The 18,829-nt window shown below is 45.1% G+C and overlaps 1 protein-coding gene across 1 annotated transcript in view; it reads right to left on the bottom strand.

The window, feature by feature from the left end:
• LOC138471995 (prostaglandin G/H synthase 1-like) overlaps positions 1-18,829 on the bottom strand; it is a 633,283-nt gene that overhangs the window by 38,510 nt on the left and 575,944 nt on the right. Inside the window, exon 8 of the mRNA XM_069609901.1 lies at positions 12,509-12,755. Coding sequence (XP_069466002.1) covers positions 12,509-12,755 — 247 coding nt within the window. The remainder of the gene's footprint in view (positions 1-12,508; positions 12,756-18,829) is intronic.

Raw genomic sequence — 18,829 nt, 5'->3', positions numbered from 1 at the left:
ATAGATTGCTCATACTCTTGGCTGGCCTAGACTTCCATCCTAACCACCAAAATCAGCTCCTCTGCCCAGAATTACCTCCAAGTCCCTCGTCCAACTACTTACCTATGAGGCACCTTGCTTCATAGGTAGGTACTATGATGGGGAAGAATGGGATTAGGAGTAATGCAGATTACAGGTAACTAAGCCAGGCAATACATCCACATCCCTCTAATTTATACCAGTATGTGTGTATGAAGCGACATGCCACATACACAAGTACTGTGACGTGGAAGAGTAGGACTAGGAGTAATGAAGATCACCAGTAAGTAATCAGACCATTCACCATATACTCTTCCCCACACCCCCCCCCAGGCAGCCAACCATACACCGTGCACTCACTCACATATACACACATGCACACACACACAGATTTACACAAAATAAATGTTCTTACCTTTGTATCCTTTGATCCAGGACAGGAAACAATGCCTCCAGCGCAGCAGGAATGCTTGTTCCTCCCATGGAGTTGGAGGCCTCCATGTCACGGTGTGGGAGGGACCCCTATCATAAAGAAATAGCTTATTTTTGGTGTCACTCTGCCTTCATAAAGAAATTATTTCCATTACGGGACCAATTACCATAACGGAAATAATGTATTTATGAAGGGAGACTGACTCCCCACCCTGTGACATGGAGGCCTCCAACATGGAAACCTCTATGTCATTGTGGGGTGGGGGGTTGCGAATGGCTATGACTACAAAAACAAATTGTCTCTTTTTTTAAGTCCTTCTGCCTTCATACAGAAATTATTTCCGTTACAGGACCGTATTGGAAATACGAAGTCAGCAGGACTTAAAAAGGAAACTTTCTTTTTGAAGTCTGAGGGAGGGATCACAGCCACTGCCTACATGACATATGGCTGTGGGGCCCTCTGCTATGCCATTGGCTCTATCAAAAATCAGGCGGGAACAAAGTGCAGACAAAACCCTGAGCTCTGACTGAAGCCCCTCCTCTCTCACGTTCCTTAGGGCAGTTTACGGGGGTGTCAGCCCGATTGAAAGTCACTTAGTATATGGCTTTGCTCAATGCTTTCAGACAGTTGCGCAGCTATAACGGTTTTAAGGGCTTTGACAACAGGCAGAGCCCAGAGACTGGTCGGATGTTTGACAAGACCCCTGCACCTGCAGCTTTTTGTTTCTTGAGAAGATGTAAGGGGGTTCTCATGTGGAGTATGAAAGTGGGTGAAATAATCAGAAGTCCCAACTTGTGCACTTTGGGACTACAGATTTCATAGCTCAGCAAGAGCATTTTGAAGGGTTTGTGTTTTTTTACAATGACCGAATCAATAACTGAAGTGAATTCCGAGGGCTTAGGTGGCGGGGTTCAAGACGCTGTGGAATCCGATTAATGTTCAGACGGACCACAGCATTGGCGCTGGATCTCTAGTCTTCAATCTTTTAATTGAAGAACTTCATCCAGTCATCACAGAGCTGTTAAGGCACGGGGAAGTTGGCAGTTTCAGGTGTCAGAGCTAAACCCCTAACATTTCAGAAACTTTTCTTCAGAGTTGTGGCTGCTTTGTTAATGCTGCCTTGAACAGAGGCTGATTTAGAGCAGTGCACCGGCTTCTAGTAGCTTCCATTGTCATCCAAAAGGAGGCTGGGTTTTTCTCCAGGTTTTTTCAAGGGCTGTACCATGACACCAAGGTGCGGACAAGCTCAGCTCACCCTTGAACCCGGTTTTGTCTTAAGCTTCATTGGACTTCGACTTCCAGCATTTGAGGGGAGCCTCGGTTGCTAAAGTTCAGTGACCCCTCTTTTGAAGGAATCAGGGACATAGCAGGTGAACTGCAAAGTGGGATTTTAGAAGGGGTTGTATGTGGTTGAAGAGCACTGGGGCCAGATTTTCTAGCGTTTGCACTGGGGCAAATTATTGGGCAAATCCACTTTTATTGCACGTACAATATGCAATGGACTCAAATTATTGTCAGTCAATCCATGTCACAGTAGGGTTTCTGCCATGGATTAAAATGTTTTCCCCCGTTTGCTCCTGCCAGCAGAACAGGGATTAAAGCAAATATTCGACGGCTTGCTTCATATTAGGACACAATTACGAACATTTTTGACAGAAGGCGCAAAAACTGAGCACTTGCACCGATTTAGTGTCAATATGGATCAAGAATAAACGTTACTCCACTATTTTAATGTGAAAGATGGGGCTTTCTTTGAGACAAGGCCTGCTTCTTTTTGTCATGCAGCAAACCTGGTACAACAAACAGGCCGCTTCTTTTCTTCCCCAGTGCAAAGATCAGTAGGTAATAAGGAGTGGGGCCCAGCCCGTTGGCTTCATTTCACTTCATTTTTGCACCAGTGCACAGTTTCTGTGATGTGGGCCTGCTGTAACCTTTCTGAGATGTTGCGACTGGACAGTTCTTTGGGGATTCTCTTACAGAGTGACGAAGGTCCGAGTTGCCTAGGAGAGTCCAGCACGATGATGCAAGGGCAGACATGCGACTGACTTCATGGTCAATGACCCACACAATCCTGAACCCCTGCTTTGCATTTCAGGATAGCAAGATGCGCCCCAGTCTTTCCTTACAGTCCGTCATTGCTGTCAGCAGCCAGCAAGCATTTAACAGCCACTTGCACTGCATGCCAAAATGGCTGTTTGGTACCAGGCGTGTGCCAGCTAGAATTCGTAATGCTAAGCCAAACAAAAACAAAGACTGTGGTCAACTGCAGTTGGAAACATTATGGCTCAAGCTGCGCCTGCTGTTGGCAGAGGGAAATTGCTCCAGCTTGTGCCTGGCCTCTGTGCTTCCAGGCCTGCACTCTGCAAACAGTCCGTAGTGTCTCCACTTTTACAATGGCCTCCACTTCTGTTGCACAGAGGCAATCTGTCCGCACAGGGCACCCTTAGAAATGGTTGGGCAGGGCCCTACGTTCTCTGCCAACCACCTTGCAACGGGCTGACCTCATGAAGACACTTGAAAGGCTACCCACAGCAGGCTCAGAAATACACGAGACAGAATGTGCGATTGGCTGTTAGAAGACATTGGGGGTCGGGTCGTTTGTCTCCCTTGCCACTTGATCGAATCTTTGAAGTTTGTTGTCAAATCTTATATTCAGGGAGTGATTCTTTCCAGGAACTAATCGAGGCTATAAAAGGAAAGCCTCTTTATTCTTAGTTGAGGGCAGATAATAAAATAAGTGGCGCTCCTCCACATCTGCTGTTCCTATCCAACTGTCCACCATGAACCCTTTCTATACAGGCTCCATGCAACACTCACCAGCATTCTGCATGCCCGCTCTTCCAAACTTGATGCAACTTTAACATGGGCCATGCCTAGAATTTACCTGAAATCCCCCCTATAAGTGTTTTCCATAGGGAAAGGCTTGAGAAGAGTTTGGCATAAGTTACTGCCCACGTGCTTCGTGAGTAATCTACTGATAATGTCGGTGTCTCTATGCGTGGCTCACAATTTGATTGGTAGAATTTGGAGTGGAAGGTGGGCGTGCTTTCATGCGTCACTGGTCCATACGCAGTGTGTTTTTTTTAAACATTAATGTGCTCTGTGTCTCGTGCTGGAACACACAATTAAAGTACAAGACCTTAGGAGAAGGATGTAAACAGGCAATCATTTCTTCTTTAAAGTTTACATATGTTTATTAACGCAACTTGTTAATTGCTGGCGCACTACAGTTGCACATAAATACTCATAAATGTGTACAAATGTTAGCATTGTGAATGGGAACATGTGGTACGTGTGTTTAAAGTTCGATAAGTGATAGCAAAGTGGTTAAATAGTATTTGGCTTTTCACGTTATCTTCAAAGGATATCCAGTTTATTATCCGGTTGAGCCCTGATGTTTAGAAATTAAATCGTTAATGCTGGTTGAATTCTTCACAATATAGTTTGTCGACAGTATTTCTGCCTAGCAAGCAGCAATTCTAACCGGTATAGCATGACGTTTCTGGCTACTTTTATGGGTTTCATGTACTTGCAGTTTAGAGACAGCCAACATTGAAATGAGTCAGAATGGCCAAAGAAATGCATGTGCGGTTTTCCTCTTTTTGCTGAATCGCAGTGACAAGCATTGCTCATTACAACAGCCGTGGGCTAAATAATAAAAGAGCAGTGAGAGTGTGCTACTGCACTAGGTAGCAGGCCAAGCCTCAGACCTTGCTGAAAGCTGAATGGGTCCACTGCCAAGGGGGCTGCACAAGAAAAGAAACGTTTATATAGAGGACTCCAGGAGGCAGGCTTTATCTACTTCAGCTTTCTGATTGTGCAGCTTGAGTTGCCAGTTAGTTTACTGCTGCTTCTGGCGTCCCGCAGGGGATGCAAGCAGACTTCTGGTAGGAGAGTGGCACATTACATATCCATACTGGAGGGGAGGTGGGCCTGCTGGGGCCATCACTTAGCAGAAGGATAGCAAGGATAGGACCACCTAATAAAGCATTCGACATGCATCTCTGCATGGCCATGTTGATGACTACCTGTGTTCTGATATGGAGCTCACATCCTCTGACCCGAATCAGGATTCCTGAATGCACTGAGGACAAGTGCTGACGCGAGGATGGACTGACTGCATTCCTAGTTCTTTTAATTGACACATTCCTCCTCTAGTGTAAGAGCCCAAACGTGATTTTACTCTTGCTAAAGATCCTGCATTCGGGATGATACTGTTCCTTCCGAGTTCCCCAAGCAAGTCATGTGACTCCCGACATACATTGTCCTACCCTGGATCTCCCAGCAGGGATCCGAATGTCCTCCATTCCAAGATGTTGTGCTATGGATACGCATGTAGTTTGATGATGATTCAGGTCTGGCTTCCGATACACAAAGTACCACGCTCATCTCCGAGGATACACCTTTTCACAAAGCTGGGTTAATACTTAGTTTAAGACGAGGTCTTGGACCTTTTCTTGCCTTGCCGAGACAGTACCCCATTGAACAGCTTGCATTCCTAATGATCTAGCCTACGGCATTAGGCACATAGTCAAATGATCAAATGATGCAATAACTACTTATTGGGTTAACTAAGATGTGACTACCATCCTACTGAAATAAATACCACCCACTAACGCTCATCCTCGAGATTGCGTTAAGGTCTTTTTAAATGTGAAAAGTATTACTCATTTAGAGTTCATCAGATTTCTATCTGAACCCACTAGTAAATAAGTGGAGGCAGAGTTCAACTAAAACGCCTTGCGCAGTCCGACTGTGGGGAGAGAAGGGGAGAAGGCAAATACACTCAGTTTGCGCCTTGGCCATTCCTTACACCGCTTCGATCCCGGTGCGCCATGCTCCTCAACAGGAGAAGACGTGCAAATTATCATATGAAAAGTTGAAAATTACGAGACGCATTTGTCAAAATTCAACACTTCGTAATGTCTTCTCTACTGGGATAACAAGACTGTAGAAATCTCCATTGAGCGAGACAAGGGGGACATGTGCAATTAACTTGGAAATAAGGGGGAAAGGGCATGCGCGTGATGAGCGGCTACATTTCAAAGGCTACTCGTTACTGAATTACTGATTCATGCTCATCATTGAATGAATAGGTGATATATCCCCAAAAGAAACGTTTTAAAGTTTTGCCTATTAAGTGGTGCTTAAGCGCCATTCTTGAACCAGAAAGCAGAAACTGTAATGCCTATTAACCACAGATTCATTCTCATCTTTTTCTACAACAGTTAGGCAGCCTTGACTTAAGAATTCTCTAGAGCAGGGGCAGACATACCAAGATTAAAAAGCTTAATTTCCCATTCTTTGCTTCTCAAAGTTCACCTGTTTCCCAGTAACCCAGGCCTACTGTCCCTCCACTCACACTTACTTCACCCTAAGGAACCTTTCTTTGAAACACATACACGCATGTAATAACTATGCGCTCATTCTCATCAGTTTTGCATATGATATAATGACTTCATATCAGCCTGTAATACCCGTACAAAAGCCTGGAAACAATGTTCTTATTGCAGGCTAGTGGTGGCACACAACTGACCTGTAATAAGAAAATGAATTCACAACTGCTCTGCAATCACTTGTTACGTTTCAGTTGTGATGTCACAATGCCTGCTGCCCGAGCCAGCAGAGTAGAATTCAGCTGCCACTGCAGCAATTAATTAAAGCCGTGAGAAGATTTTCCCATTCCTTGCTTGTAAAATAGCGCTCTATCATACTTTACAGCCATTGGTGGTCAGGGAACTGTTTATGGTAGAATGTTTAATCTGTACACTGCTGGAGTTAACACATGTCAGCAAGAATCTGAATTCTATCACTTATAGCACAAAATGAAAACTTTTTTTCCAATGTATTTCATTAAACTGCCTAAACTATTTTTCTTCTACTCATTAGACGATGTGTATTTGCTTTTTTTAAAATTCAAACAGATTCTACATTGTTTATATGGATCAGCACATGGAAGCTCTCTTATATTAGATCAAGTAAGAGGCCAGGTGTTGAAGGGGAAGCCAAAGTGTGGCCATGCGTTATAAGGAAAATAATTTCCCCTAATGTACATAAAAATGATGTTGAAAATCCCTTGGAGTCCTGTGACCTTATAAATGAACTCGGCCATCGGTTTCTTTCCTCTATTTGGTCACAGAACTCCTTCGTGACTTGCAATATCCTTGTATCATATGGTAGGGACTACTTTACCCCTTCCATCATCTCCTTCTAATTTGCTGAACCTAATGTGAAGCATGGCCCTATACCCTCAAAATAATCCTGTGTCATGACTGCACTGTCAACCATTTTTAAGGAACTCAGTCTTCTTTGACCTGTGATTGTTATTAAATGCCAAATATAGTCTATAAAAGCACAAGGAAATGAGCAATTGTCTAGCTCATGGGTTATTTTTTCACTTATCAATAGTTTGTACCATTCTCATCAATGACATGAATTGAATTAGCTGGGATGAACACAGACAACAAAATCCTCTTCCATGATGTTCAAAATTGAACTTTGGAAGACACTTGTAAACCCTCCGTTTCCGGATGACTAACTGAGGCAATGGAACGTCTCTTATGACAGCAAGATTGGCAATGTTTTCTTCTTTGAAAGGAATACACCTAAGCAGTAGGATTATTCAGTATTACGAGGGTGACTGCTAATGCGACAAGCACCCTGATCCAATGGGGTCCATATTGATGTTTCCCTTTGCAATGGTACTTTCCGTGGGGAAAGGAGGATATCTGCACTTTGTCTGCCTCAGCTCTCCTACAAATAATGTGTGCCCCTTGTGTATCATTAATGTTATGTTTGTTTTGGGGTTCTTGTTATATTTTCTGGATATCGTGAGGCCTCTGAGGGCGTCCTCACGTCTTTCCCCAAAATATCCTTCCCCTAGGTAGCCAGGGAAGGGCTGCTGCTTTCGGATCCTGACCCTGGGGTGGATATGGAAGGGAGGATCACATGAGAGGAGGAGACTTGGGGAGTGGGGGTGAAGCACCCTCGGACGAGACGCGGTAACATCCATTTCCCTTTCATCAGGAATAAAATGTCGCCCATGCATTAATGGGATATTTCCAAATCCTTCCCAATGGTGTTAGAAAACCACCTCCAAATGTATACCACTATGATACTGAGACAAGGAAGAGACCACGTAGGCACTCACATTCAGAGTTAATTAACTCAGACATGCAAAAACACCACTCTGGTACTGGGACGAGGAAGAGGGACGCAAAGTACCGAGACTACTGTGAAACTGTGAATGGCCTGCACCTGAAGCCAGAGGGGCAGTATACATGGCCTGCTCAGGTGAGGCCAAGGGAGAGCTTGCAGAGGAGATCGAGATCCTATGTGGAATGCGTTCTGATGGGGAGGCCGAAGGTGAAGGCAGGGAGACCGAATCGCTGAGGTACTGCAGAGTCGTTGCAGCGGAAGCAGACAGTGGCTGGCATTGTCAGAAATTCTCCGGTGGCAGGGTTAGGATGCCGACCTCCAGGAGTCAAGAGGACTCCCTTTCTGGAAGTCTGATTTGTCATAGATCTCTGAAGAGGGCCTTGCCGAGCCCGGAGCAGCTGAGCCAAAATGAACCGACCAGAGCGGAGAAGGGCACAGAAACACATTGTATCCGGTGAGTCAAGTGAGGCTGAGTGACTCTGGGACGCTGTTGTGCAGGCCACATGGTGAAAGAAGGTCGGAGAGCTCACAAGTGAGCAAGCAAAAGCAGAGGCAATGTGATTGCTGGTTCAGAAAGGGAAACACAGATGTTTGATGAGGTTTGTGAATACCGAACAGTAGTAAAATTGGAAAGACTATGGAAGGGTCAAGAAAGCAGGAAACTTAAAAGTGAATGAGATCCTGTGAGCAGGGTGCACATTCCCAGCAGGAGAATGAACTGGGAATTCATAATTATGTTTTTTTTTTTGGATATGAATTAACTACAATTTTGAATACCGAACCAAAAGAAAGAAATGTCGAATGAATGCCACACAAGTGAAAAGCAGAAACAACGCTCCCTGATACAAAGGAACTATGAATCATGGAAAATAAAGAAAGCAAGTATTTGGAAATGAATATAAAGCACTATGAAATGTACAAATTGAGAGAAAGCAAGCATTGACGAGAGCCAGAAGGAAAAGAGGAACTGTACAAGTTGGAAGTTGAAACTGTGGCAACACTATGAGAAAGTGTGACAATCAAACAAGTAAATGGTGGTAAAACCTGTGTTGAAAAGAACTGAAAGAATAGAAGTTCAATACCACTGTTGAGCTGAAGCAGTGGTGGAGTGACTGTGGAAAAGAAGCCAATCGGGTGCGTGGGTTGCGTGACCTGTAATGAGTGGACCAGGTGATCAAACAACTGTGCCTAGACAGAATACACCCCACCAAAGAGAAACCACTTAACTCATTTATACTTTTATGGTTGAATATCCAGAGAAGCATGTGCATTGTGAATTTACAGAGTTGAACTTTATGATATTTACGAAAGAGCCAAAAGCCTGAAAGCTGGAAGAACCCAGAGGAATTGTGTTGTTGTGAAACCATTGAGACTTGAAAGTATGGCGAAGGGGACCCCCTAGTATTAAAAGTGAACTATTTGGAATCCCGGGGAAGGGAGAATGCCTTTCCACCCAAGGGCTGGAAGAAGCTCTGAACTTTTGTTTGGACACTTTCATTTGATGCTGACAACCCCACACAGTTTGAACCAAAAGCTGTGAGGGCAAGTATAGGTTTTGGACACAGACATTTACTTTGTACTTCCTGACACAGACTATCCATTATTTATTGGATATTTGTAAGGTGCCTATACAACAAATGGTGTATCAATGCGCCACAAGACAAAAAAAGGGGGAGGACAAAGGAGAAAGATTCAATAACGGTCCTACTAAGCCTGTGACATTGAAATAGTGCAAGTGCAAAAACAAGAAGTGCTAGGGGGCGATGGAGTCGATCTGGGGAAAAAAACAAGTGCTAAGGTGGGAAGGCAAAAGCATGAAGAGGTGAGGTGTGAGGCCAGAGGTCAAGTGCCAGGAAATGCAGGTAAGTTGAGGAAAGGGGGGACTGGGCGGGGGCCTGGAGTCCTGTAGTACTCAGACTAAACCAGGCAGCCAGTCAATGGGGCAAGAGAAAGGTGTTAGCAGGGGTTAGGGGGAGTAAAGGAGGAGGAGAAAAGGAGGGTCTTGAGGAACTTCTGGAACTTAAGGAGATCCAGCGCAAGCCCAAGATGGGGTGGGGGACCATTCCAGAGGGGGGGCTGCTGCGGAGGGGAGACATCTATCCCCCACTCTTTGCTTAGAAACGCGTCTGAGTTGCAGATAGTTGGAGTTAGCAGACTGAAGGGCTCTAGCTGAGAGGTATCTAGGGAGAGAGAGAGTTGGATGCAGTGGGGTCCCTGGCCCCAGAAAGACTTGCTTTCCTTGGTATCCTTAGTTTCAGTTAGATAGAGCAGTATAGGACTTACTCCAACCCTTCTGTGATTGTATCCCAAACTTTCCTCACTTGTCTGTGTCTACTTCATGATTCCTTCGCATTATTTATATGTATTCAGGATACCCTAAATTCATAGCACAGATAATCCGGCCATAGTTAGCTTGCTTTTCCAGCAATGAAGGCAGTCTTCCTTGAAGGCATTGATGCTTTTGACAAGAGCTTTTTGTTATGGATCTGAAAACAACATTTCAATTGGTTAGCAGGGATCATTTGAGAAACACATTGGAAACCTTCAAAGGGCCCATTGCCCTGTTGGCTACTAGCAGAGCTGTAACTGCTTCAACACAGCAGGGGCTTGTTGGGGTAGAGGACAAACAATTGAAATTGTTGGAGAAGAATTGGACACATGGCAAGAATGTATAAATGCACTTTAACCTTTTTTTGTAAAAATGGCCATTGAAATATTGGCCTTGCAGGCTGCCTCTGCTAAACTTAATTGTTAAAGAAAAGGTGTTTTGTTATTTTGTTATCCATTGATGAGGCTGTCTTTAATTCCAAAACTCCCACAAGCTTGGAGTGCCACATAAATTCTTGTCAGTAGCGTTATAGAAAGAATAGCTTGGTTAGCCTATATATACATATCATGATCTAAGGGACAGCGACTACACAGCCATACTTAATGTGAGACCCCCACCTGCCTGCAAGGTCCCTGGACCTCAATGAAATGACCGACACCACAGCCATTTGGCCCTCACATTCGAATCCTGTATACTACTGATCATTCAAAATTATCATTGCAAAATATTGAAAAAGAGCAAGTCTACAATGCAAGTACAATTAAATAATTTCCTATTTTATCAGCTTTGGGTGCTGAGATTGCATTTTATATTGTTTAGTCTCTCAAATGTCCATTGGTTTGTAGTGTCAAGGATTACACTCCCTGCTACGGAGCTAGTATCTGGACCTGAACTCCGCCCATGGGGCTCGGACACTCTGCTGAAGGGACGGGGCCAGGAATTAGGAAGCTTTGGCAGCCTCCTCAATTGGTCTGACGTTGCGGCCCCTGGCTCGGACTTTCAGATTGAACCCAGCTCAGCTGCAGATCTGGATGTACTGTTGAACATGGGTCCCAAACTGGAATTCCCACTCATCTTCTTAGGGATGTTGGTAACCAGGAATATTGACATAAAAGTAGATGACGTATAAGTGTTTTTTGGCACCTCGGTGAACCGCACTTGACATCTTTACAGACACCATAACTATTATATGAGCAAACCCTCAAACAAGAGAAATCCTTCTATTCCTATGGGCTGACTTGCCTGTTGATGAATGGGGAAACAGCAATGCTCCAGGAATTACAACATGATAGAGGAAGAAAGGGGAACATAAAAAAGTGGAAGGTCCCTAAATGAAATGCCCTATCACAGCACATCACTACCTATCAGTGAGGACCACATGAGTAATGAAAGCATAGGCATCCTCCGGCAGAAATAGAGTTGCAGGAAAAAAGCAAGAGGATGTGTCCCAACACTTTGAATGTGGTGGGCACGCCCATCACTCTCCATCTCTCAATGAAAGCTGCCCCAAAGCCTAAGGGAGTAGTACTTTTTGGTTGAACATTCAAAATCACCCGTAATTAATAGAGATGAAGAAAGGGAGCTTATAGGAGCGTATCTCTCCAGCTCTGAAATCTCTCCATTGGCTCCCAGTGGATGCAAGGATTACATTTAAAACCATCTGCATTGTCCACAAGGCTTCATGGGGCCTGGGTCCAACATACCTTCAACTATCCCTCTGCAAATACCTCCCATCTTGAGCACTCCGCTCCTCTCCCTCTAACTCCCTCAGGGTCAGTCGTTTCTCAAAGAAACGAGCTGGGGGTAGATCTCTGTGTTCGGCTGGGGCCTTCCGCTGGAACAGCCTCCCTGCCACTCTAAAACTTGAGAACCATCTCCGGTTCCCGAAGCACATCAAGACCTTCCTCTTTGCTTCTGCCCCCCCCTCTCGCCTGCTGATTCTACTCTCCCTCGGCACCTTGCACCTGGCCACCCTCTTTCCTCCGGGCCCAGGTACCTGCTCCTCTTGCCACCCGCACGCGCTGCCTCCGGCCCATCTGTACCCATACAGCCCCCACCCCTTTGTTTTGTTCTTCCTGCACATATCAGACCTACCCAGCCTGCTGCCTTAAACCCAGCACTGCCACTTGCTGGCTGCATTCCCTCTGTTGCCTTTTTTATTAATTAATTAATTTATTATTATTTATGTTTTTTTTTCTTCCCTGCTCTGCACTCTCCTTTTGTTCCCCCTTCCATGCACTTCTCCCTCTCCCCCTCTACCATGCACTTGCGCGTTCTCAATGTCACTGGGCCACACGGTCGTTTTTGTTTCTCCTCTGTTCCCCTTCCCTTGCCTTGTCGCGCTCTGAAATACTTGTGTATGAGCGAGATAGAAATAAAATATCAATATCAAATATAGCTTTACCCTCAGTTTTATTTAACCACTTGCTCTTATGCCCGCTGAGATCAATACATTAGTGATCCGCCTCAGCACGCTGCTCCTTGAAGCCATGTTACCCAAGTTAAGCACCCTGACACCGAACGGGCTCTAACACAAGCAAGGATATGGACTGGAGTAGACTAATACGTACCGATGAGTATAAGCCTTGCTGTTTGAAAAAGTTGCTCATCACTCCAGCTCGAATGCTCTTTTTTAAGCACATCACAGACTCGGTTGTGCTCACGAAGCCAAAGCGTGGCGTACATCATCAAGCCAGGGAGAAGGCCAAAATGTTCCTCACCAATGGCCAGGCGATTCGCGGTGGGGATATTGGCAGGGTACTGCATATGAACCGGGGCATCGACTATGCTCGGTGGGTACATCTCTCCTTTTATAAGCTGCAAAAGAACACAAACATACCAGTCACAAAGAGGGATTAATTAAGAATCAATTGTGCAGCAAACCAGCACACATGCAAACCAGGGATGGCATAGATGGCTGTTCAACACATCTTAAAAAAGAAAATGTGCCATTAAAACTAAGTGCTGTAAATTAATGCAAATCCTGGCTCGGCAACTTGAGGCAATATGATTTAATTTAAACTGAGGAGTAAATTGAATTGAGGGGACCGCCTCCATATTCAAAAGTGCAAAGGGTCGTCTCCGTGCAATTTTACTCTTTTGCACCACATAGTGGAAAAGTAAATGGTAACACACAGGTAAAATCAACTTTACGCCCCAATTTTCGACTGCATTGGCGGAAAGGTGTGAAAGCTGCCTGTAATTAACGATTGAGGGAGGCATCTACTATGGAGCTTTATGGAACGGAACGCACCTGCTTTTTTTTACAAGCTGGTAATTTCAGGCAGGTTCCTTAGGTATACAGTGGTTTTCTGCCAGAATGAACAAATATATGCTAGTCGAAAAGCTGACAGATGTGTCAGGCGGAGACAGAAAAGCAGGCAGACATGTAAAGTCCACCCTGTTCACAAACTCCACCTTACAAAGTGCTGAAAATCCTGTAGATCGCTAAAATGGTATTAATACGGTACTGGAACTTCTACTGCAACTTTTTACCAATCTGCGGGACTTGGAAAACGACCACCAGTGTAATTTTGGCCAAACCAATCAACTCCCTGGTCTACTGTTGGGTTTATTTATTTGGGGGTTTTTGTAATTCGTGTCCTGCAAACTGCTTTGGGGCGCTGGCGCAGTGAATTGCGCTGAGACGCCAGCACAGGTGAATGACACTGGGGGCAACGGTCATGTTGATGATCAGGGAACCTTTGGGATCGAAAACAGGCTCATTTTCGGGGGACTTCATGAAGCAAAGGCAGACCGCCACAAATCTGAGTGATACTAAACTTTAAAATGAGAGTGCCACAAAAGTGCCAAAGATTGCCAGGTGGTGCTATAACATCTTGTTATATGAACAAATTAGGTTATTTACATGGTATTACCCAAATTGACCTTTTGTCCTAATTGACATAATAATAGTGGTCCTAATTGACCTTCTGCACAATTGGCCTTTACCTTTATTTTACGTTTATACAAATGTATGTGGGGTGGGTTTGGGGTAATAAATAATATAATGGGATTGGGTAAGGGGTTGCGGGGGGGTTTCCCCTGCATATATGTCCTAATTGACCTTCATTTCACGATCAATTGTGAAAAGGTCAATTCTCCAGCTATCAATTGTGAAAAGCTCAATTCTTATCCATCTATTTACATGAGTGTCATCATATCATTTTTTGGGATTATGGGAGTGATGAGGCAATGTGCATTTCAGGCTGAAAGGTAATGGAGCTGCGACGGACGGATGCACTGGTAGAAGGCTGTGGGGTAGTGTGAGTTGCTCCATTAATGCATTAGGGAGGATCTGTATTGGGCATCCATGACCCTTTAAATGGCACTCTAAACTCATCCATAAAGAGATGGATCAGATGGCTCAGAAATACAGATCTGGTCACAGGCGTATAGAACCACAAGCAAGAAACACACAGCACTTGGCACCCCACGTAGGGTGACTAGGCATCCAGGTTTTGCCAGGCCTGTCCCGGAATTGGGCCTTCTGTCCCCCTGTGCTCAGATTTATTTTAATTCAAACACCACGTCCGGGTTTTGGGGAAAGGGAGGGTGAAAGTCCCTGTTTTAAGGTAACTGTATTGTTAACAATTATAAACTAAATAGACATCATAATATGTTCGCAGCTTTGCGATCTGAGGAGAGGCTTGAACCTCCAACCTGCGAAGTACCATACACATGAATTTACGGCTTGTGCCACAGAGAATGGCTGCTACATATCATCACATTCAGGCCATCCATCCTGTATCTGTGCTTTCCATTTAAGCTGAAATAGCAAAACTCCATAACCAATGCATTTCCTGCAAGAGGACAGACTGGTCTCTTTTCTTAAGCACCTTCCATTGGAAATTAAAAGCGCTACCAGGCCCATCCCTTTGTATCCAGCCTTAGTTCATCGCCACCAAGTCCTATCCTTGTCCACAGCACATCAGGGATAGGGCTGTTAATGAGCAATTTCGCAAATGGGTAAAAAGTAGCCCCTCCTTGTAACCAGGGTTGGACTCTCTTCCCCTGAATAAATGCAGGAATACCTCTAAAGAAGTACCTCTAAAGAAGTTCTGTTTAAGCAAAGTTCTGTTCAGGTCAACACAAGATGTGTTTCTTCAAATGTGACTTTCCACTTATTAAAGTAAATGGGCCTCATTATAAGTTTGCGGGTCCGGGAACTACGGTAACGGAAGCTTGCCAGTACCATAGTTCCCAGACCGGCAAACTACAAGTTTTGCTCACGGGTGCCTTTCTGCCCGCCAGGTTGGACCTGGTGAGCAGAAAGGCAACCGCAAGCACAGCATGTCGGATGCACTGGCCCCGTTATAAACTGTGCTGGTGCATCCGATCTCCTCATTACCATTCAGCCCTATGAGGCCAAATGGGAATGAGGAGCATCTTTTTTCCAGCGCCTGCAAATGGGCAAATACTGGGTCCGGTGGGGCCAGAATGCCCCAGTAATTGCCCATTCGCGGGTGCCGGAAATTTTCGGAAGTTTGGCGGCAGCCTGCCAGTTTTACTGGCAAGACTAGCGCCAAACTTATGAGGCTGAATGTCTCTTTCATAACACTTGTTCCACAAATCACAACAATGGGTGTCTTTCCCAATATTCTTCCTGGTTGAGCAAAAATATCTTTCTTTCAAAAACATAAACCAAAGCAATTATCAGAATATCACCTTTCCACTTCAACTAGAAGACTTTTGTTAGGATAACACAAGTGACTCTCTTAATGCCACACCTCTTAGTCAAAAATGAAAATACTTTTGGCAGGATAGCACACAAACTACTTCTAGTAATGCCACACTTGTTCTTCAAATCAAGCTCTGTTAACACACTTTTTTCTTTGCAACACTGTGCCACAAAACAACATCTTTCATGGTCCACTCACCTGCCAGGACTAATTACTATTGGTCCATTTTCTCGTGTACTCGCCTGCCAAGATAAACTCCTACAACAACAATTATGCTTTGTGGGAATATTTGTTCAAAGATCCTCCACACCAGTATCTCTTTATTCTTGGTAATGCGGATTTCAGGTCTCTCCCAGTTGGTGACCCAGATAAGGGAAGTTGCACCGTGTTGACTTTCTTCTGCTCTTTTACAGCCTCTTGGCTGTTGTCAATGCAGGTTACAGGTCTCCCCCAGTTGGTGTCCCAGATAAGGGAAGGTATGCCCTTGTATTGCTTTATTGGTTCAGTATTCAAAAGTAGTGGTTTCTGCTAAATGTTCAATACCGACTGCCCCAGGGTTACCTTTTAGTTTTAGGCCAACTCACCAGTCTTCTTTAGCATCTCCCTTTCACTTGCCAGTGCTGCAATGGACCTCAATCTTTTTTGCTTTCCTGTTGGCTCCCGCGTAACTCTCGCATTCTGCACAGCTTCTTCCCAGAGCTCCGACAGCTCCCGCAGTGGTCCTGTACACTGAAGCACTGCTCGTTGGGTCCGGAGCATGTCTCCCTCTCCGCTGGGCTCTTTTTCCCAATGCTGCTTCCCGCTGCACTTACTCTGCCACGCCATCCACCTTCACATCCCGCATCAGCATCAGTTGGCATTCTATTGTCTGCTTCCAAGACCCAGCCAGCATTCAGGTCTGCCACTGCTTCAGCGTCTTCCTCTACTCCTTACTCCAGCTGCAACGCATTCCTGAGTTTAAATGTCCCGCACAGGAGTAGTGGACTACAACAACTAGACCGTACAATCTGGTTAGTGACATTGTTGATCCTTACAAACTCTGGGCTCATCTTCTTCATCCCAGTACCAAGGCTATGGATCCTGAAGTCCATAAAGTTTTGGGGATTTTGATGATCAATTATTTTGGATTGCTTTGTGAATTTAGCATTGTAAGAGTCAGGGAAATGTGTGCCAACGGCTTGTGTTCTAGCACTGATGTTTGAACCTCTATTCAAGACATGATTGTGACAATTAGAGAATGTTGCATTCAGTTCTTGAACCCCCTAAGTATACAACTTATTCTGATTAGATGACTTTTCACAACATATTCTCTGGGTATTTTCATTGGAGGGATTTGACAATGACAGCATGCCATTCAATATTTGAGGATCTCATTCACGTAGGATGAATCCCACATCTCTCCCTAAGGAGTCACCGCTGCCACCCGACAGTTATCTCCTCCCATGTTGTGATCCTCCCTCCCGATACCACCCACAGGGTCCTGATCAGGTAGCGACTGCCATCCCCTGGCCACATGGGAGGAGACTTTAGGCTGGGGTTTAGTGATGACTCCACAGGATTCATCACAAAGGAAACCCACAGCTTGTGGATATTTCATTTACCAGACCATTGACTGCCTATAAACGTGCTAATCCCTATGACCATTCCCAATCACTACCTCCCCCTCCCTACCCAAAAACATATCCTCCTGACACCTCAGAGTTAGCTTTATCAAGAAGTAATAACAAAAGTTGCCCTTCCTGTGCATTTCTAAGCAGTCTGCTGAGAGTTAATGGCTTAATTTTAGTTGTAAATGTGGTACTGGTGTAAGCCAAGTCCTAAACGTGCTACTGGTGTAAAACATGTCCTAACCACGTGTACTTTCCGCCACTTAATTTATATCTGTTGCTTGCACTTAAGTTCTGGTCAAAACAGGCATTAACCAAACCAACCGTTTCGGCTTTTGTATAGAACTGCACTCCTATGCGCCCAGGTAATCACACCATTTTCCAGCCATTGCCATTTTATTGCCTGGTATTAGGATTATGGTAGTGCCTTGCAAATGCATATCCCATGCCTACACACTAAACCCCACGCTGTTGGCTTTGCCAATGCTTGTTAGTTTTGCAGCTGCTTCCGCAGCTCCTTGAGCTAAACTATCGTCTGCAGCATTGGTCCCTTCAGATTCATCCTAATCAGTGAGCAACAGTACAAGTACTGCACCCCCATGCCCCCCCACTCAGAAAGCGCTATCTGCATCCTGCTAAATACAGCCATTTTAAACATGACAGCAATCTGGTTCCTAGTAAAGGCTCTTGAAGGATGTGCTTAGACACAACTCGTGAACTTTGTGGCTGAAAACAACCCACTTGGGGTATAGCAATCCGGCTATAGAACAAGTTACAGTGCAAAGAGGAACAGTGCAGGGCAGATACAGACCATGTTGTAGTGTGGAAAGAGGCACAGAGCAGGACAGCTACAGACCATGTTGTAGTGTGGAAGGAGGCACAGAGCAGGACAGCTACAGACCATGTTATAGTGTGGAAGGAGGCACAGTGCAGGACAACTACAGACCATGTTGTAGTGTGGAAGGAGGCACAGTGCAGGACAACTACAGACCATGTTGTAGTGTGGAAGGAGGCACAGTGCAGGACAGCTACAGACCATGTTGTAGTGTGGAAGGAGGCACAGTGCAGGACAGCTACAGACCATGTTATAGTGTGGAAGGAGGCACAGAGCAGGGCAGCTACAGACCATGTTGTAGTGTGGAAAGGGGCGCAGAGCAGGACAACTACAGACCATGTTATAGTGTGGAAGAAGGCACAGTGCAGGGCAGCTACAGACCATGTCGTAGTGTGGAAGGAGGCACAGTGCAGGGCAGCTACAGACCATGTTATAGTGTGGAAGGAGGCACAGTGCAGGGCAGCTACATACCATGTCATATTGTGGAAGGAGGCACAGTGCAGGGCAGCTACAGACCATGTTATAGTGTGGAAGGAGGCACAGTGCAGGACAACTACAGACCATGTTATAGTTTGGAAGGAGGCACAGTGCAGGACAACTACAGACCATGTTATAGTGTGGAAGGAGGCACAGTTCAGGACAGCTACAGACCATGTTATAGTGTGGAAAGGGGCGCAGAGCAGGGCATCTACAGACCATGTTATAGTGTGGAATGACGCACAGTGCAGGTCATCTACAGACCAAGTTACAGTGTGGAAAGAGGCACGC

This window comes from Ambystoma mexicanum, chromosome 8, assembly GCF_040938575.1.
Source record: "Ambystoma mexicanum isolate Mex_15411 chromosome 8, UKY_AmexF1_1, whole genome shotgun sequence".
NCBI classification, from domain to species: Eukaryota; Metazoa; Chordata; class Amphibia; order Caudata; family Ambystomatidae; genus Ambystoma; species Ambystoma mexicanum.
Note: the sequence above shows the minus strand (reverse complement) of the source record. Positions and strands in the feature narration are given on the sequence as shown.